This window comes from Seriola dumerili, unplaced genomic scaffold (assembly GCF_002260705.1).
Source record: "Seriola dumerili isolate Sdu_G_001 unplaced genomic scaffold, Sdu_1.0 BDQW01000149.1, whole genome shotgun sequence".
Lineage (NCBI taxonomy): Eukaryota > Metazoa > Chordata > Actinopteri > Carangiformes > Carangidae > Seriola > Seriola dumerili.
In genome coordinates, this window is record NW_019174404.1 from 15,737,429 (window position 1) to 15,758,962 (window position 21,534).

Below are 21,534 nucleotides of genomic sequence, written 5' to 3' on the forward strand. Positions count from 1 at the left end.
GAGAGAGAAGAAAAAGGAAAAAAAATCTCTGAAGTTAAGTGAGCTAAGTATATTTCTACCATCTGCAGTGCACATTTCTGCCGCCTTACTCTCCTTTAAATGTAAAGTTGGCAAGGCAGAACGCAGGGCCTGGCACAAGAGTCAGAGAATGACAGAATGAGGAAGAGCGTCCCCTCCGGGGAAAAGGGGCAGGGGATGCTGGGACAGCCCTGCTGGCAGCTTCGCATGGGGCACAGAGGGGGTTGTGGCCACCATACAGCTGATGTCTGATGCCAAAACCATCAAGAAGGGCCGCTCCTGCCACCAACTGTGGCTTTGCTTTGGATTTTCTGCGCTTCGAGGTTGCGCCAAATGCCCTTCACCATACTTGACTTTAGCCAGTGGCGGGAGAATAATCTCACATCACTCATCTGCTAATGCCAGCTGAATGGGCTTTGATTGTGATTATATTGAAGTGGTAGCAGCAGTAATTTAGAACCATTTAATACTCAGGAATCCCGGTGACTTTGTCCTTGTGAAGCCAACCACATGTAGTGATTTAGGAACACTTCCTGAGAGACCCTGCTGTTTCCATTCATAAATTTGTAACCATAGCATAACATGGTTCGCTGAAAGAGGATATTTCATTTCCCTCATTATTTATCCATTAGCAGCGTTAAGTTTCTTCTCTTCTTAGATTGCAGTTCACCTTGACTGCATTTGCTGACAAACTCAGCACACTCAGAGACTTCACCATGACAAATGCTGAACGAAGGGGGCTTAATGACAAGAACACGGCCTTGTCAGGATATTAACCCTTGCTTATTTTGCATAGTTAATGACTAATGTGTGCTTTTTCTGAACTGAAGAACCCTTCAATTCAAAAGACTAGTACAAACAGATGTTATTAATCATGACCATAGCATCTGCTAACATGCCAAAAATGTTTCCACTGTCCTGCAGTGAAGAGCACACAGTCTCTGTTGTAGCTACACAGACATATCAGTGCAGTATTATTGATCCCTGCAGTACGAGCAGGTTGCAGAATGTCTTTATTGTGTTGTTTTCTCAGCACTGTTTGCCTTTCCTGTCTTTCAGCTTCGAGGGTGATCTGTCAAACTGATAGGAAGGTGGCAGGGGAAGTGCAATTACATGTTGATACAACAAGTTGTAGCTAGAACAAGAAACCTACTGTGTTATGAAGGGAAAAGGTCTTCAGAAATGCCACCCATATAATAAGCAACATTTGACCTCAGTGAAAAAACACACCAGGCCAAATGGAAAGAAAAGTAGTTGTGTTACAATTCTTTACTTTTGTTTGATTGGTTTCTCTGGTCATTTCTAAACCCAGAGTAAACAGGCAGCCACTCATCATGACTCCTTTTGTCACTGTGTCTCTTTCTCCAGCCGTGCTCGCTGTTCGGTTAGTTCCCCTCAGAGCCGCTCCCTGTTTCCATATTCTCTCTCTGCTCCTTCTCTCCAATCTGCTGTGGTCGGGCGGAGCAGCACAGCCTGTGCAGTCTGTGTGCCTGCGCTCAAATGGCTTTTCCCTGCACTGCACTTGCCATTATTCTTGTCTCTGTGTTTTTAAGCGTTCTGAGAAATTGCCTCTTGGTGTCTCTGTTTTGAAGAAGGTGACAGCTTGGGGTGTTGGAATTTGGCTCTGGACTGGAGTGTTTAGTTTAGTTTAGTTTTAATACACAGGTACAATTGTATTTCTGCTGAAGCTGCTAATTAAACAAAAGAAGCTCTGTAAAGTAAGTTCTCATTATTAATCATAAAGAAAGAGAAAACCTCAAGCAGCTAGTCCCTGCCCACTTTGTTAAACAGACCCCAGAGCAATTTTTAATGTTTCAGTTTGAGCAACAGCAGCATGTCCTACATCCTGCCATTTAACCGTGCCACCTTCTGACCTCCTGCTCTACCAGAACAGGAGAAAGTGCTGTCGCCATCACTCACATAAAATACCCCCAGGTTCACCTGTTTATTTGCCCGTGTGGAGGTGAATCTGTTGGCTGTCCCCGGCTACTCCAGGCCTGAGAGGGAGATGAAGTGTGTACTGCAGTATATCTCTGAGGTGAAGCGCTGGCGGAGGATCGCAGCGGGCTAAACTCATCAGCAGTGTGCGGGGCCTGGCCAAGCATGTTTTAGATCACACTGCTCTCTTCCTGAGAAGCTTTGGATCCTGTGACTCAGCCTTCCTCTTCTCTTGCCTGGCCTCTGGACACTGTTTAATGCATGCAACACTCATGTGCGCGCACACGCACACGCACACGCACACACACACACACTCATACATAAGTAGATGCATGCAAGTAAACAACCCACACATGTACAGGCATTGTCATCGAAGAGAGAGATGTCATTTTACTGTCATAGCTATAAAAAAACTGGTGTTATATAGGCCAAAAGCCACCTGGCTCCTCATTTGGGATACAGTGGCCAGTAACCAAAACAGTGAACCTCACCACCATTATCTCCAATCCACTTCAGTGCGCCTGTACTTCAGGCCAAATTACCACAGAAGAGTATTGTTTCTCTGGATCCAAATAATCAAAAGCCTGGTGGAAATAATTGAGGATTTTCTTTGGAAAGCTTCACAGCGACGTTTTAAAACCAGAGAAATGTGGCTGGAAACCATCAGCTATTGTGGTTGATGTAAATTGGGTAAGCGGGTATAGCTTTGTTAAGGTCTCCTTGATTTGAAAGAGGTCTAGGATGACAGGTGTAGAGTCTCCCTGCTATATGCTGTGGTCTGGCAAGGCCCTGGACCTGAGCTCCAGCGGTTAGAGTTGTGATTCCACCTTGTCTGCACCAGAAATGGAGATAACACACATTCACGCCAGGGCTGCAATCACACACATGCACAGCTCTCAGCGTGCAGTAAGAAGTGAATAATTGCATATGAGCACTTGCACTTTTTCAGACCCGTGTGTTTCTCATCTTACCAGTCAGCAATGTCCCTGCCAGCGCCTCGGTGTTCACACTTTTCTGAAACACAAAAGATACAGGTGTGGGGTGAGTAGTTAGTAGGTCAAACAATACGTTGCTTTGTTACTATTTGACCCTTGTTAATACAAAAGCAGCAATATGCCCGGGAGAGTTGAGAGCGCTGAAGTGCAGTGAAGATTTCAGCTTGTGCGGTGTGGGTGTGGTGTGTTGTGTGTTAATAGTCCTGGAAGTGCATTACTACACTGTCATGCACGTTGAAATTGACTGCAGCTCCAAATATATTTCAAGTTAAGCTTTATTTCATACTTGGCTGAGAAGCATCAGCAGCATCATTCACACTGGATTTATAGCTCTGAAGAAAATAGTGTGTGTTCAAATGATATACAGCCTCACACAGTAAAACCTATGAATGAGCTATGAGCCATGTTCTGCCACATGGAAGGAAACGAGTTAGTCAGCCCATAGAGTGAGAAAGTCACAGCTTCTCTTGCTGCTCTCCCACCACATGAGTTTCCTTTCCCTGCACGAGGCTGCTTCAGTTGGTTACCCTTTGTGGAGTCTTCCTTGTGCAGTTGAAAAGAAGCTGACTTGACTTCAGGAGCAGCACATAGTGTATATGAACATGTTGTGGAGAGTTGGGGCTGAGCTGCTTGATCCTGCATGTGTACAAAGACGCTTGCTTGAATATAAACCCTATGAGGGAGTGCTTTATCAGTCAGCTACACGAATCCCCCCTCCCGCTCTTTCTGCTTCCAGCCGTAGTGTGTTGTCTTGGCCTGTGCCTGCAAACGAGGAGCGAATCGTTTTTGTAATGTACCATTGAAATCAAGCATCCTCCTCTGCCTTTCTTTTCCATGCACTGGCTGCAGAGCAGAAGGGAAGCATGGTCTGGGAGTTACTTGACTCATCATGGGCTGTCGTCAGTAGATGTGCAGTGTATTTTAACAGCCTACAAAATGATCTGAAATGTCTGGCTAAATGAATAGAACAGTGGTCCTGGTAGATGATGTGGCAGCTCTCGGATATGAAAGGGATTTTATAAAAATGTTTGACCTGTTGACACTGAGTAAAGCTTTCACAAGTTTTCCATGGATGAGCTGTTAAATTACAGCTAGACCCATAAATGTTGCAGCTGTGTATTGCTGTATGCAGCATATTCGTAGTCATAACGCCATTTATGTACATCAGTACATGATGCACATGATGTATTATTCTCAGACTTTTAAAATCTCAGTCATCAATATTTGTATTGGTGGCTCTAACTAAAATGTACACCGCGCCTAGGAGAAATATTAAAGAGAATAGTTTAACACTTTCACTTTGCAGCAATCTCTCTCTTATTGGGAATGCTGAAAAAAACCAAAAGTCTTCCATGTAAAACTCAAAAGCCTACTTGCACTAGGAATCTATCAATTTCCCCAGGCTTGGAGGAATTTGTGGAAAATGGAGAGAGAGAGAGAGAGAGAGAGAGAGAGAAGAAAAAGGAAAAAAAATCTCTGAAGTTAAGTGAGCTAAGTAATTTCTACCATCTGCAGTGCACATTTCTGCCGCCTTACTCTCCTTTAAATGTAAAGTGGCAAGGCAGAACGCAGGGCCTGGCCACAAGAGTCAGAGAATGACAGAATGGAGAAGAGCGGTCCTCTCCGGGGAAAAGGGGCAGGGGATGCTGGGACAGCCCTGCTGGCAGGCTTCGCATGGGGCACAGAGGGGGTTGTGGCCACCATACAGCTGATGTCTGATGCCAAAACCATCAGAAGAAGGCCGCTCCTGCCACCAACTGTGGCTTTGCTTTGGATTTTCTGCGCTTCGAGGTTGCGCCCAAATGCCCTTCACCATACTTGACTTTAGCCAGTGGCGGGAGATAATCTCACATCACTCCAATCTCTGCTAATGCCAGCTGAATGGGCTTTGATTGTGATTATATTGAAGTGGTAGGCAGCAGTAATTTAGAACCATTTAATACTCAGGAATCCCGGTGACTTTGTCCTTGTGAAGCCAACCACATGTAGTGATTTAGGAACACTTCCTGAGAGACCCTGCTAGTTTCCATTCATAAATTTGTAACCATAGCATAACATGGTTCGCTGAAAGAGGATATTTCATTTCCCTCATTGATTTATCCATTAGCAGCGTAAGTTTCTTCTCTTCTTAGATTGCAGTTCCACCTTGACTGCATTTGCTGACAAACTCAGCACACTCAGAGGACTTCAACCATGACAAATGCTGAACGAAGGGGGGCTTAATGACAAGAACACGGCCCTTGTCAGGATATTAACCCTTGCTTATTTGGCATAGTTAATGACTAATGTTGCTTTTCTGAACTGAAGAACCCTTCAATTCAAAAGACTAGTACAAACAGATGTTATAATCATGACCATAGCATCTGCTAACATGCCAAAAATGTTTCCACTGTCCTGCAGTGAAGAGCACACAGTCTCTGTTGTAGCTACACAGACATATCAGTGCAGTATTATTGATCCCTGCAGTACGAGCAGGTTGCAGAATGTCTTATTCTGTGTTGTTTTCTCAGCACTGTTTGCCTTTCCTGTCTTTCAGCTTCGAGGGTGATCTGTCAAACTGATAGGAAGGTGGCAGGGGAAGTGCAATTACATGTTGATACAACAAGTTGTAGCTAGAACAAGAAACCTACTGTGTTATGAAGGGAAAAGGTCTTCAGAAATGCCACCCATATAATAAGCAACATTTGACCTCAGTGAAAAACACCACAGGCCAAATGGAAAGAAAAGTAGTTGTGTTACAATTCTACTTTTGTTTGATTGGTTTCTCTGGTCATTTCTAAACCCAGAGTAAACAGGCAGCCACTCATCATGACTCCTTTTGTCACTGTGTCTCTTTCTCCAGCCGTGCTCGCTGTTCGGTTAGTTCCCCTCAGAGCCGCTCCCTGTTTCCATATTCTCTCTCTGCTCCTTCTCTCCAATCTGCTGTGGTCGGCGGAGCAGCACAGCCTGTGCAGTCTGTGTGCCTGCGCTCAAATGGCTTTTCCCTGCACTGCACTTGCCATTATTCTTGTCTGTGTGTTTAAGCGTTCTGAGAAATTGCCTCTTGGTGTCTCTGTTTTGAAGAAGGTGACAGCTTGGGGTGTTGGAATTTGGCTCTGGACTGGAGTGTTTAGTTTAGTTTAGTTTTAATACACAGGTACAATTGTATTTCTGTGAAGCTGCTAATTAAACAAAAGAAGCTCTGTAAAAGTAAGTTCTCATTATTAATCATAAAGAAAGAGAAAACCTCAAGCAGCTAGTCCCTGCCCACTTTGTTAAACAGACCCCAGAGCAATTATTAATGTTTCAGTTGAGCAACAGCAGCATGTTCCTACATCCTGCCATTACCGTGCACCTTCTGACCTCCTGCTCTACCAGAACAGGAGAAAGTGCTGTCGCCATCAATCTCACATAAATACCCCCAGGTTCACCTGTTTATTTGCCCCGTGTGGAGGTGAATCTGTTGGCTGTCCCCGGCTACTCCAGGCCTGAGAGGGGAGATGAAGTGTGTACTGCAGTATATCTCTGAGGTGAAGGCGCTGGCGGAGGATCGCAGCGGGGCTATAACTCATCAGCAGTGTGCGGGGGCCTGGCCAAGCATGTTTTAGATCACACTGCTCTCTTCCTGAGAAGCTTTGGATCCTGTGACTCAGCCTTCCTCTTCTCTTGCCTGGCCTCTGGACACTGTTAATGCATGCAACACTCATGTGCGCGCACACGCACACGCACACGCACACACACACACTCATACATAAGTAGATGCATGCAAGTAAACACCCACACATGTACAGGGCATTGTCATCGAAGAGAGATGAGTCATTTTCTGTCATGCATATAAAAAACTGGTGTTATATAGGCCAAAAGCCACCTGGCTCTCATTGGGGATACAGTGGCCAGTAACCAAACAGTGACCTCACCACCATTATCTCCAATCCACTTCAGTGCGCCTGTACTTCAGGCCAAATTACCACAGAAGAGTATTGTTTCTCTGGATCCAAATAATCAAAAGCCTGGTGAAATAATTGAGGGATTTTCTTTGGAAAGCTTCACAGCGACGTTTTGTAAAACCAGAGAGAAATGTGGCTGGAAACCATCAGCTATTGTGGTTGATGTAAATTGGGTAAGCGGTATAGCTTTGTTAGAGTCTCCTGATGATTGAAAGAGGTCTAGGATGACAGGTGTAGAGTCTCCCTGCTATATGCTGTGGTCTGGGCAAGGCCCTGGACCTGAGCTCAGCGGTTAGAGTTGTGATTCCACCTTGTCTGCACCAGAAATGGAGATACACACACATTCACGCAGGCTGCAATCACACACATGCACAGCTCTCAGCGTGCAGTAAGAAGTGAATTAATTGCATATGAGCACTTGGCACTTTTTCAGACCCGTGTGTTTCTCATCTTACCAGTCAGCAATGTCCCTGCCAGGCCTCGGTGTTCACACTTTTCTGAAACACAAAAGATACAGGTGTGGGGTGAGTAGTAGTAGGTCAAACAATACGTTGCTTTGTTACTATGTTGACCCTTGTTAATACAAAAGCAGCATATGCCGGGGAGAGTTGAGAGCTGAGTGGCAGTGAAGATTTCCAGCTTGTGCGGTGTGTGTGTGTGTGTGTGTGTGTTAATAGTCCTCGAAGTGCATTACTACACTGTCATGCACGTTGAAATTGACTGCAGCTCCAGATATATTTCAAGTTAAGCTTTATTTCATACTTGGCTGAGAAGCATCAGCAGCATCATTCACACTGGATTTATAGCTCTGAAGAAAATAGTGTTGTGTTCCAATGATGATACAGCCTCACACAGTAAAACCTATGAATGAGCTATGAGCCATGTTCTGCCACATGGAAGGAAACGAGTTAGTCAGCCCATAGAGTGAGAAAGTCACAGCTTCTCTTGCTGCTCTCCCACCACATGAGTTTCCTTTCCGCTGCACGAGGCTGCTTCAGTTGGTTACCCTTTGTGGAGTCTTCCTTGTGCAGTGGAAAAGAAGCTGACTTGACTTCAGGAGCAGCACATAGTGTATTATGAACATGTTGTGGAGAGTGGTGGGCTGAGCTTGCTTGATCCTGCATGTGTACAAAGACGCTTGCTTGAATATAAACCCTATGAGGGGAGTGCTTTATCAGTCAGCTACACGAATCCCCCCCTCCCGCTCTTTCTGCTTCCAGCTGTAGTGTGTTTGTCTTGGCCTGTGCCTGCAAACGGAGGAGCGAATCGTTTTATGTAATGTACCATTGAAATCAAGCATCCTCCTCTGCCTTTCTTTCCATGCACTGGCTGCAGAGCAGAAGGGAAGCATGGTCTGTGGAGTTACTTGACTCATCATGGGCTGTCGTCAGTAGATGTGCAGTGTATTGTAACAGCCTACAAAATGATCTGAAATGTCTGGCTAAATGAATAGAACAGTGGGTCCTGGTAGATGATGTGGCAGCTCTCGGATATGAAGGGATTTTATAAACTGTTGACCTGTTGACACTGAGTAAAGCTTTCTACAAGTTTTCCATGGATGAGCTTGTTAAAATTACAGCTAGACCCATAAATGTTGCAGCTGTGTATTGCTGTATGCAGCATATTCGTAGTTCATAAAGGCCATTTATGTACATCAGTACATGATGCACATGATGTATTATTCTCAGACTTTTAAAATCTCAGTCATCAATATTTGTATTGGTTTGGCTCTAACTAAAATGTACACGGCCTAGGAGAAATATTAAAGGAATAGTTTAACACTTTCACTTTGCAGCCAGGAAGTGTGTTGCATGTTTCTCTTGCTTGTTTTAATTAGTTAATTAATTTTCTGTACAATTATCGTTGATAACGATAACGATATTATCATGATAATATCGTAAAGATTTGAAAAAAATAATAATGATAATATTAATAATGCTATCAATCAAATTCAACATTATTTATTGTGTGTTTTGCCTCTGAATTAGACTTGAGTGTAGGGAGGTGAAGAGAGTCTATAACACAATTAACACAATAATAGCATTTCTTATTAGCATTTCTTTTTTAAATATTGTCAATATCAGTATATCACGACACTCCTAATTTTAATTTAAACAGCACAGTTATTTCATCCTTCAGACGTGGAATTGAAGCTTAATTTAATTTCTTTTTAGCAATTACTTGTCATTTCTATATAAACTGCTTGCTCTTAATATGAGACATCATACAAACCAACATTAATAATACATCATCTAAAGGTTACAACATGATAAGTAACATTTGTTTGTGTGCATTTGTTCTAGTGTACAGAATTCTCAGTGTTGTAGTTATGTCAGTACCTCAAATCTCTATGTAAGATTTTCTGCTCACTGCTGAGTCCATCGGAACATCAGAAAAAAATGTCTTTGAAAAATTGAACGGTATATTTTTTTTGCCTGAGACTAAGAATGTATGTTTATATTAAATGTGCTTCACTCCTACTGGACAGTGAGGAGATCAAAGTGAATTATTTAGAAATCATGCAGCCAAATTATATGGAAACTGTTAAAGCAGGACCAAAAACAATTAACGTTGACCAAGACAGAGGAAAACCAGAGTGTTTCCAATGTTGCCCTCTTTTGATGCCTCACTCCAAGTGACAAATGAATTATTTGGCCGTCGTTGATGCCCACATCTAGTTGATCGCATAATTCGCTGTGTATGTGTTTCTTGTAGCGTGCTGTGTGGAAAACTTTTGGTTGGTATTACATTAATAATATGTACTGAAAACAAATACAATTCCACGGTTGGCTTTAATAAATTAACACAGTTTTCCACCCCGTGTTTGATGTGACTCGAACAGAGTAATTACACAGCTTTCCCCCAAGGTTCGCGTGAGCACATAATTGGATTTTCCAATGCATTCATTTAACGGCTTCTTGAAGTATATTTTCCTCTGTTGTGGGCATTGACGTGCACCTCAAAGTCAAACAATGGTTTCCCTATTGTTTTAACATAAAACACTGTTTTCCTATTTGTGAAACTATCACTATAGCTCAGTGGAACTTATGGTCTCATTACAAGCTGAGCAGTGCGGCGATGCAGCACGTTATCTATTAAATCTGCTATACATAAAAACTCATCAAGTTTGTACCAAGTTTGAATACAACTCTCCAACTCTCTTGGTCCAACTCTCTTCTTATTGGTCTCTTTTAAAGGTGTTCGAAAACAAACAGACATCAACATGTTGTGTCTCCTGATGTAGGTCTCTGGGGCAGTGTGATCTGGGTCTCAGCACTATTGAATAATTGCAGGGTTATCAGTCAATGGACTTATTTATCTGGTGAATAAAAGCACCTTGTATCATACTGATCTTGTGAGAGTCTTTATCTTTCCACCTCAAGCTAAATGCAGAAGGGCCTTCTACCTCCTGACTCTGGTTAAGTGTTTCACAAGAACCCTGTACCTTGATGAAAGTATTTAGGTTCAGGGAGGTTAGATAATCCTTTAGCCTCTGATTTTGTAATGCTATCACTTATTCAATCGCTTTTGCACATTCACACCTGGGAGCTGTCCAGGACAACAACAGTCTGGCTTCAGCCCTGGGCTAAGTGCCTGCTCAAAAGTACCTCAGAAGCACCTGTTACTCGTTCACTGTCACAGTTTCCCAGCTGCACTTTGGATTTGAATTGGCGTGAGGGCATTCACTCTAGCCGTTCAGGTCAGTTTTTCCAGGTGTCCTCTCTGCATTGAAATGCCAAAACAATAGAAATTGCTTACATTTTATATTGGGTACATGCAGAAAGAAGCAATGTTAGTTACTCAGTTATCTCACACAGTCAGATGCCTGGAGAGTTCTGGAAATTCTCTGCCAGCATTTGATTGGTTCCGAAAAGAAAACACCTTAGGTTATTTTCCCAATGTAAATATATTATTTTGTATAGTGACCGCTCTCTGTATTTCTTCCATTTTCAAAATGAACTTTTGGGCTTTCATTTCTATCTGAATGTGAAGTTCAGGCTGTGTCATATTTATGTTTACAGAGCAAGAATTAAGACTGGCAGAAGCCAGCAAGTCAACATCATGAAAAACACCACGCTAGTGGTCACATGACAATCATACAGAGTTGTGAAAAGCTCTCTCTTTCCTTTCCCGCATTACAAAACTGGCATTTTCAAATGCATCCACTTTGAAGAGTGTTTTTGAAAAGCTCCATTGTTGATGGTCTGATGTGAATAAAAGGCTGACTGAGAAAAACTATGAAGAAAAAGATGCATTAGCACAGAGATAAAACGATTAATCCATTAATCATTTAAGAAAAAACTATTTTATAAGAATTTTCATAAATTGTAATTCATTATAATTTCTGTTAAATAATAAAATAATAATAAAAAATTATGTAATAAAAAATAATAAGCAACTGTTTTGATAATATATGAATCATTTAGATATTTTTTAAGCATAAATACAGTTCCAGCTTCTCAAATGTGAAAATTTGATGCTTTTCCTTGTCTTATGTGATGATATGTGATTTTGAGCTCTAAGAAACTGTGGTCACAATTATTTATTTATTTATTTTTACTATTTTCTGAACATTTAAAGGCCAAATGATTGAAAGATTATTCAAGAAAATAACAGACAGCACTCATGTAGCAGCCATTTTGCTAGCATATTATCTGTGATACTTCTTCGAAGAGCAGCACTACGAATGGATGTTTTTATGAGCAGTGTTGTTTACGAAGCTACGCATACGCATGTATGTAACCCTTTGCTCCTATAGACTGATCTGGAGCAGGGCACACTGTAACTGCTCTCCACATCTGTCTGGCCTGCTGCCAGACTAATAAAGGTGTGAGGCAGACTGAGGTCAAGCAGCATACTTTTCCTTACTGTAATCACATGGCCATCTGTCAGAGCTTGTGCACCGCTCTCAGCACTGCTTCCCTTTGGCCACCCACCTCTGCCTCACATCACACTTGCACAAAAACTCAAATGTCTGACCACAAAATAATTTGTATGCTATTCTATTTCGATAAGAGATCTTATTGTCCCCTGTGACTGACAGCCCACACATTGGTTTTGTGTGTGTGTTTTTTTTCAGTGTGATAGCAAAGAAACTCAGTGGAACATTCAAAACAAGCCACAACTTTTTTCCCCAAGTGTTAATGTCATTTATCGTTACATTTACATGAATGAGTTATGACTTATGAGTCATTTCTCTAATTTATCATTTCTAGCTTTATAGTGCAACTGATAGTAATAGCTATACAAGAGAAAGCATCAACAGTCTTCAATGCCAAATGGCACAGTTGGTTATTCAAACCAGATCTTTTTTTCATGGCTGTCTTGAGATCATTTGTTTTTGGCTCCCAGCGAAACAGGACCATATTTCAGATCTACCCTCCCACACCCAAACCGTGTCCCGTCTTTCCTCTTCTCTCCTGCCTCTCACTCTCTTTCCTTATAACAGGATTTAGCTTATCAATGGCGGATTAGTTCGTTTAACAAAAGCTTACTACTGCAAAGCCCCTTTCCACTCGTCTTTCCAGCCTGACTTGTGGACCTCACACACAGCTCCTCCGTGCCGGGGTCTTTGGTGTGCGTGTGTGGTCGCGGCTGCTCGGCTGAATGGATTTGAGGATGACAAAAGACATGCTTAGTCACTATGGGCTTCAGAGATGTATGCAGTAGCATGTGTGGGTGATGGTGTGTGAGGGTGCATATGTGTACAGCAGCATGGTGGAGGTGAATGGTTTATTTTTACATGCAGGGAGGAGAAATGTGTGAATATAGGGATTTGTGCTTTATGCATTCATTCCCCCACAGGTTAAACCATCAAGTATAACTTTATCTGTGTGATCTGAACAACACACTGTTAAAATGTGCCCTAAACCTGCCAATCTATTGTTCTTCTACCTCTGGCTTCCTCTTGCTTTAATGGACCTTGGAAAAAAGTAGTGTCCTCTGCCCTCGCAGTCATTACGTGCTGGCCCGCAGATGCTCCTGTACTGGAATGGGACCCTGTTCTGTACAGTGGAAAGTGTTGCACGAGGTGCCAAGAGGAGGTGACTCCAGCTGGCTGGATTTGGGCATGGACCACAATTTTTGTGTGTGTGTGTGTTAGAGAGCAGGCGTGTCAGGCGAGTGGAGGAAAACCCCACCATGACACTGCAGCCGGCTCAGGAAGGATACCCCCCCCCCCGCCCCCCTTCCCCCACACACACACACACACACACACACACACACACATACACCACCACCACCCCGGGCCTGCCTGTGGTGGTGATGGTTTGGGCCACATACCATTAATCACCTCAGAGGGTGACAGGACTTAGGATGTAGCTATGTCAGGAGGAGGGGGCCAGTTGGAAATGTTCCATTATACAGGCACGTGCCCTGTGCCTCACTTAGAGCTGAGCAAGACTGTTTCTGTATAACTATTACCTTCCCATGCTACAATGGCTTTTATGCAGCTGAAATAATCTTCATACAGATGTTTAAATTACCACTCCTATGGAAGTTATAACATAAAAACATAAGGAAGGATGTGTGTGTGTGTGTGTGTGGGGGCAGGGGGGTTATCTATAAGATAAACTGTCACAAAGTATCTTCAAAACACATTAACACACAAACACACCACATGCCTGTGAAGGCTGTTTACATCACAGTATTATCAACTCATCAGTATCATCATGGCAAGGTGTATGTGTGTGTGAGAGTTAATTGTGCGTGTTTGTCTCTGTTGTTTTCTCTGCTCTCATTTTGAATTCAAACAATTTACATCAACAAACTTATTCTGCTTTCCCAGCATGCACCGGGGGAAGAGGTTAGGTACACAGGGCTGACACAGACAGACCTACAGAGCTGTATGCAGGTGAGAAAAGTGTTGCACTGGGAGAAATCCCATAGGAACACAGAGTATTACACCTGACTTACATTATTTCACTCTAGATTACGAGCTTTAACCTTGCACAACCTCAGTATCAACCTCATTTATCGGCATAATTTTGGAGGGGGGATATTGCATAAATTCAACTCTCATTCATTTTAATTTGAATGGCCACATTTATACAAAGGGAAAGTTCACTCAAAATATTTTTTCAAGATAGATGGTTCATGAATGCTATTCTAAGCCTTTCATGGGAAAAGTCAATCGTTGTACAAGAAGTGATGTTTTGTGTTTTGATGTACTTCACTGATCCCTGAAGGGACATATCCTCTTCCACAGGGAGATCAGCGTCCTGTGTTGGACCATCTCTCTGTCCGACCACTAGTCCACTCTGCTGCGTCAAGTACCGCAGCAAACCTCTGTAGTTGTCAGTTTATGTGCAGCATTACACTCCTTCCTTCTGATGGTTCATTCCTCTGTCTTTGTTGATGCGAGTGATCTAATACACCCATGTTTTCCTGAGCCATCAATCTGTCTCGCTGTCTCTGTATATGCGTTTCTTGGCAATTAAAAGACTGCAGGTGTCTTATGTGTCCCGTGCCCAGACACTGTGCCAACCCCGGTGCTCCTGGGCCATAGTGGCATTGTTCTACGCGGCCCATTGTGTGTGACCCTGGTTCAGGGGGAAACAGCTGGTGGATCCTACAGTACCAGCCTGCTTGGAATTGAGACTGGGCTCATGCTTTGGTGTGAAATTACTGAGCTTCAATTCCCGAATTCCTACCACGCAGGACGGCTCTGAACATCCATCTACTGTTGATCGGCTATTTCCACAAAAAAAAGTGATGGTATGCTGTGCAGGCGATGAGAGCCTTTCCTCTGGTATTCAAAACTGGATTTTTCTATTTGAGGTTAGGTTTTGTGTAGATAATTACACATCTACTGTACACTTTATGTTTATGTGTCAGTGAAATTTTTTTGAGGCCCTATGCTTGTGACAAGAACATTGCTCTCCAAGAGGCTACAAGCTGCCCTTAGAACAGGAAGTGACTCAGTATTGACTGGCGCTGCACTTCCTGTGCGCTGATTCTCCTCTACTCCTCTCAGGATGTTTACCTCCTCCTCCTCCTCCTCCTCCTCCTCAACCTCAACGTCTCCCTCTCCCACCCTCCCCTCCGCCCCCTTCCTTGATCACGTGACTTTACATCGGCGCACTCAGCTCCAGTTCATGACCTGGTCTGTCTAGGTTTGGTTTGGCCCAGACATCAGCACTGACGGCGACAGCTGAATTGGAGGTCTGGGCCAGAAGCGGATTTTTCTTTGTGCACACTTATTAAAACGTACACTGAGTACATTAACAATTATTGGAGAAGTTTATCATGATTATTCCCGGTTTGCATTAAGATATCACTGTATTAATGGAAACAATGTGAAATAAAAGACTCAGGATTTGCTCATAAAACAGGCACAAAGCAGAGCACCTGGACTTTATGACTCCTAGTTTATAGATCTGTCTAAAGGGAGGAAAGGAGGTCTGAGCAGGAGCTCTCTTCCTGAGCCACTGGGTTCAAAATACTCCTCACACTGGTCGTGATTTAAGCCACTTGAAATGATGTCATATGAGTGTGTGTGTGTGTGTGTGCTTGTGTGTATTCACAGGTGGTTTACTATAGAACAAACTGTGAGTACAAGTCAGACCAGTGGAGTTGATCAGTATCTCTCTCTCTTTTCAGTATCAGTATCAGATTGATGTAGTAACCATCACTTGCTCACACATTACCTCTGTCATTATTTTTCAGGCTCAGTATTTCACTAGCATCTTCACTATACTTATATCTCAACTCTTGTCTTCACTTCTCTCCAGTTCCCAGAGTGTGGCTTCTTTGGCATGTACGACAAAATCCTGCTGTTCCGCCACGACTTAAATGACGAGAACATCCTGCAGAGGCTGACCTCAGCGGAAGACATCCATGAAGGAGATCTCATTGAGGTGGTGCTGTCTGGTATGTAAAGTGCACTGCAGCTACAGATTGATTTGTTAGTGTGCTTGCTGCCTTGACAATGTCTGCACACTCCTTTTTCTCCAGCATCTCAGATTAGCTAAAACATGAAGTTGTACTAAATGATGAATTGCTACTTTATAGCATCTTTGTTAAGAAAACAAAAACATTGACTCAACAGACCTTGTCAACTGTTGCTCTTGGCGAATATAAAGGCACAGAATGAACCACAGCTTCTAATCATCGAGTCACAGGGTGTTTCTAAATTTATATTAGATATCCAGGTAAGTTTCAAACATCCAAAGTGCTAACCCAGCTGGAGCCTATTTAACCCATGTATTTCAATGAGGGCAAGAGGTATGATATAAAAACTGAGACTGTAAAACCAGTGACGCTGGCGGTTCTTCATTTATGTTCTTCTGCTCATGTCAGCTGAAATTCCAGCAAAGATTGTATACAAACTGTAATACAGTGACTTTGTTGGCACAGATTCGTTTAAGTCTGTTTAAGTCCAAAACAAACAGGCTGAAGGTCATGCTTCTTCAGACTTCCAAAAACAGGAGAAAAATGAACTTAAAATTCCACCACGCAGTATAAACCCAGTGTTTTAAAGTCCAAACAGTTGCCTAAAAACTAATAAACTGGATGAAGCTTCACTTGTTACTTTTTTTGTGCCTCGTCATAGCTGACACACCTTCCAGTAAACGCTGCCTGTTGTGTCTTATTCAAGGGCACTTGTGCAGTAGATCAGATATTTACTATCAGAGTAATCTGTAATCACTCACTCAAACTTTGATATTGTCCTTTTGCAATTTTACGATAAGCGAATGACTCAACACTTAACCCACTTACTCACCTACTTTTACATTTATGATAAATTTGTGTTTTCTTTTCTTCAGTTTTTGTGTATTTCTTCCTCATCAAAGTTCAGATTAGCCACCTTTGTAGCAGCTACACAGGTGTTTGGTTTTTTCTATTTGTCATTTCCTGCAATGAATGAATCAGCTTCCTGTGCGGTGCAGAGACCAACAAATGGCTTAGAGAATCTGTTCCGTTCTAATCTGTTCTCCTGCTCCATCTGCCTCCCCGAGGAAACACCTGACACCACCTGTGCTGACTATCTCCTCCTCTCTCCTGGGCTGGGAGTATTGTTTGCAGGGATTTAGATTGTATAGGTTCAGGATCTGAGGATACTTCAGGCATCAGGGCTGAGGAATGTAGACTAAAGACTGGAGAACTTCCTTCTTTTTGTTTCTGACTGTCTGTGTTTGTCTTGTGCTGTCTTTTGTTGCAGTCTTTGTTGCTCTCTCTTTCCCTCCTCGGCGCTCTCTTCTTCTAATCCCTCCTACCTCAACAAATCCATCTGCAGGTGTAAGCTCCACCAGCGGAGCTAGACACGGCCTGAGATATACTTGATGAAAAGCGTCATTGAAGATCTTAGATTTGCTACATATGCAACACATGCTGGGTTTTTAAAAAAAATTTATTTCATCCCACACTCAATAAACTTGGCCCTCTTCACAAGAGGGGCTTTGCGATGTCATACACTTGATCTTTGTTTGAGAAACACGAGCTGAGAGCTCCACATTCCCAAGCCTTTCATTTGGTTCACAGAAAATATGAACCTTTTCTGCCCCACAATTTGTCTCCTGTCATCTTTTTCGCTCAGCGCTGCCTAACCAACCTGCTGTTGGATTCTGCGGCTGTGGGAGAGAGATGGTCTGAATATCTCTCTCGCTGCGAGAGGGAGGCAGAAGTGGCTTTTTCTTGGCTGTGGGCTCAAAGGAGAGGGCTTGTTTTTCCTGCAGTAAGTGATTGTAGTAGACCCACAGAGTGTAAACATGCTCTGATGTGCGGGGCAGCCCTGGACACAGCGGACACTGCACAGGCCATCTCGGCCCATGAGGTTGGAGGTTTGGCCTGACCGATTGTCCCTTTGTTCTGTTTTTCACTCCCTTAAAATTCCCACCCACTTGCACAAGCTCCTCATTCACCACTGCTGACGATGTGAAATTGATATTTTATAACACCTTCTGTTTGTCATAAATATGGCAAACTTGTTTTTGTCAGATGGAAACTTGTGGCCTCCAAATGGAAACCCGCAGCCTCAAAGCAAACAGATAGTGCATTCATGTGAGCCTCTCCGCTCGTGAGAAGTGCAGCGAAAAACAACGTGTCGAGTTTATGTTTGGCGTTGTTGGATGCTAACAAGCGCGACAAGCATTACATAACAGTGCGACTGCTAAGAGGCAGCCAGTTGTTTTGCAGACGTGTGTGAAAAAGCTCATGAATGCTGCCTTTCATGTGTCGGTGCCAGGGAGCTATGTTTGCCCCATGACATGTGACCTGCCTGAGCTCTTTCAAATAAAAAGCCAAACTACGAAACCTCACCCCACCAGCCGTCACATTTATCTGAAATGGAGTCTTCTCAGATCATCTCTCCTTGCATTGTTGATGTGCCTAAATATGAATATATCGGAGGCTTTTATTGCAGTGATCCCAGTCCGTGACTTTAAGAAAAATATTTAAGTTAATTTCTTTGTTTGGGTTGACCCTAACATTAACCCTTGTCTGTGGAAATGTCGCATTCTTTGTCAAATTAACAGATCAGATTGATTCAGTGTGACTGGCTATTTATTGCCTCAGAGGAATTCTGTGACATCTAAGTGTTTTTTTTCTCTGAATCTCAAATTGTTTTCTGTCTTCAAGGATGTTTTCTCTTTATTTTATATGGAGCATGTGCAGATTCTTTTTTTTTTTCTTTTCTTTTACTGGCCCAATGTCATATTTGTTGTTCAAGTCTGCATCTCATCACAACAACAACAGCTGAGAATGTCCTCACTTGTCCCAAGAAGAATGTGTTTGGTTGAATCACCTCAAAGGGAATGAACTAACACACACTGGATGACATCATCATTGCTACCACACACACACACACACACAAGTTTTGCTGCTTAACCTGAGTGTAAAGATTAACCATTCCCTTGTTGGTCACTGGTCAAATGATTGCACAGAAACACTTTGATAATGCAGGCTGTGAGAGAACAGAGGCTTCACGCAGACATACACACACACACACACACACACACACACACACACACACACACACGTTTGGCAGCAGTCACCTCCATATATTACTCATCTTCACATCTTTGATGATTCACAGTCATGATTAACCAAGTCCTGCTTCCAGCAATGAGCTCAGCGTGTCTGTTTGACACAACACAGCAGAAAAATAAGGGGAAGAATAAGAGAGAAACAGACAGAGAGACGTGTTCACGGCTCTGTTGGATTTGCTAATAAGTGCATAATAACAAAGATGGACTGATCTAACATGATCATACTGCATTTCTCTGGTGTCTTATGGGTGTGCCCTCTCACTTTGATACAAGGAATGATGAAATTGAAGTTGTGCCTCTGCAGATGTGATGCCCTCTACTGCAGCACTGTGGATACAGCACTCATATAAGAGAGATTGCTTGCAGTGTAGCAACTGGCAAAGAGATTCTTCCTTGCTTTCTTTAAAAAAAAAATGTTCCCAACACAAGCACACACACACACACACACACACACACACACACACACACACACACACACACACACACACACACACACACACACACTGTGAGATTCTATATTGTGTGTGATATTGCTTTGATATTAAAAACTGGATGAAATAGCTGCCAGATACATGTGATAAATAGCTGCTCTCTTCTTTTCTTTTGTCATCGTTTCTCATATTTTTTTTTCTTCTGATCCTTCAGCTTTCTTTCAAAAACCATTTTCCAGATTTGTTTTGCTTTTGCCAAGTTTTAGTTATACCACGTGTGTGTTGTTTCTAGCTCAAGCAACAGTTGAAGACTTCCAGATCCGACCCCATGCCCTTTTTGTCCACTCCTACAAGGCCCCCACCTTCTGCGACTACTGTGGGGAGATGCTATGGGGTCTGGTCCGGCAGGGGCTCAAATGTGAAGGTTAGGAACAAACACACATGCACACACACACGCACACCTGGACAGAAAAACTACAGAACACACTGTGTCTTTCCCAAGCCTTTGAGTCCTATAAGACCATTTACTGTATCTCAGGGATTTACTCTTAGAAATCCAGCCTGCCTCCTACTGTTTCCATACACACGCACTTGCACACACAAACATGCTACACCTCTGAACGCAAGAATGTATCAGAGAGAGATACAAGCAAACAAGAAAGATTTGGTCCGGCCAGTGGAGCCAGTGAAATGCTTGACATTCAGATCCCAGAGGAGTTATGGCATGCCGCCTCGCTTTCATTTTTTTGTCATCGTTGGAGCAGATTTGAATCATACTCTTTCATATTCTTGTCATTAGGCTTCATTTGAAGTCCCGTCTGACTATGATTGAATTGAAATAGTTGATTTATTTACCAGTGAAACACACAGTCATAAATTCTCTCAAACAAGTCTTTTCATCAGTGGGGCCATCTTGTGGCTGATATGCAAAATGAAATATGTTTTCACCTCACAGGCTGTGTGCTGTTTTCATAGGTTTTGTGACTGATGTCATCTGTGTTTTCACGTTTTCAGGATGTGGGCTAAATTACCACAAGCGCTGCGCCTTTAAGATCCCAAATAACTGCACTGGTGTCAGGAAGAGGCGACTGTCCAATGTCTCACTGCCTGCACCATCTCTCTCTGTCCCCCGACCGGTACCTGCTGAGAATGCGGTGGTCGTCCTGGATGAGGTGAGTTCTGATTGGTGGAGGTGTGACATATACACACACATGCTTGGAGTTTCCACATTGCGCGTTGCTCTTTCAAAATGAATTGACGCAAATAGTTCTATTAGGGGGGTGTTTACAGCCTGCAGTGTTACCAACATAGATTAGAAACTTTTTATTTTCCAAAAAAAAAAGCACTTAGTGACTTTTTGGACAAACCAGCCTACTTAGCAGAAAGTTTCCAGTAATGCCCTCTACTCTGTTCAGTGAGTGGCAAAGAAGTGGAGCAGCAGTTTTGTGAGTGACAAAATAAGAAAAATACTCTGTACTCTGTTGAGCGATCATTTTAAAAGTAAATATAATCGAAACCAGTCTTTGTCTTTAACTTATGTGTATGCTGATTTTGCTAACATTTAAGTTAACATGTAAGTTAACATGTAATCTTAACGGGCCTCGTTTCAGTCACTATTTCAAACTTTTTCCGTTGTCTGACAACAGAAACACTAAAACATTTAAATGAGAACAGCTGCACTGGGAATTCGACTGTATTAAAATACTGTACATGTGAGCACAGAGAGTAGAAGAGAAGCAAACAGATAAAGGAGTGAAACCAGCTGACACGAGGCAGAACGCAAATACGACACAATGACGTCAGTTATTTACAGCAGTTCCACAACAGTTTTCAGCTCAATTTCACACATTGACCGTACGCGGTCCAGCCAGATACTAGGTTTTGATCTAGTCTTGTTTATTCTCACACACACAACCAGCTGGCTGGAGTTTTGACATCATCCTAAATCAGCCTGGAAGCCAGGTGAATTGGCCAAGAATGTTAGGCAGTCAATCTGCGTGCTGTTAAACGTTTCTAAACTTATCAAATTTGGCTCTTTTCCATGGGTGAATCTCCTGGGCCCTGTTGTAGAACACCGCTGATGCAGAAAATTGAATTGAGCTGCACTGAGCTCTGTGGAGAGATCCTCAGTGAGGTCTTATGAAACAGCTTTTGCATAAGCCCACACTGAAAATTCTCCTCTCGTCTGTGTCCCCACGAAAGGTCATCAGGAAATATAATTATGCTAATGATGTTAAAA

General features: G+C 42.8%; 1 protein-coding gene across 2 annotated transcripts in view; it reads left to right on the forward strand.

Annotated features, from left to right (window-relative positions):
• The window catches only part of LOC111225696 (serine/threonine-protein kinase D3-like), a 43,992-nt gene that overhangs the window by 10,378 nt on the left and 12,080 nt on the right, over positions 1-21,534 (forward strand). For both annotated transcript variants that reach the window (XM_022750719.1, XM_022750718.1), the window contains exons 3-5: positions 15,610-15,748; positions 19,588-19,719; positions 20,310-20,467. In XM_022750719.1, the coding sequence (XP_022606440.1) occupies positions 15,610-15,748; positions 19,588-19,719; positions 20,310-20,467 (429 nt within the window). The remainder of the gene's footprint in view (positions 1-15,609; positions 15,749-19,587; positions 19,720-20,309; positions 20,468-21,534) is intronic.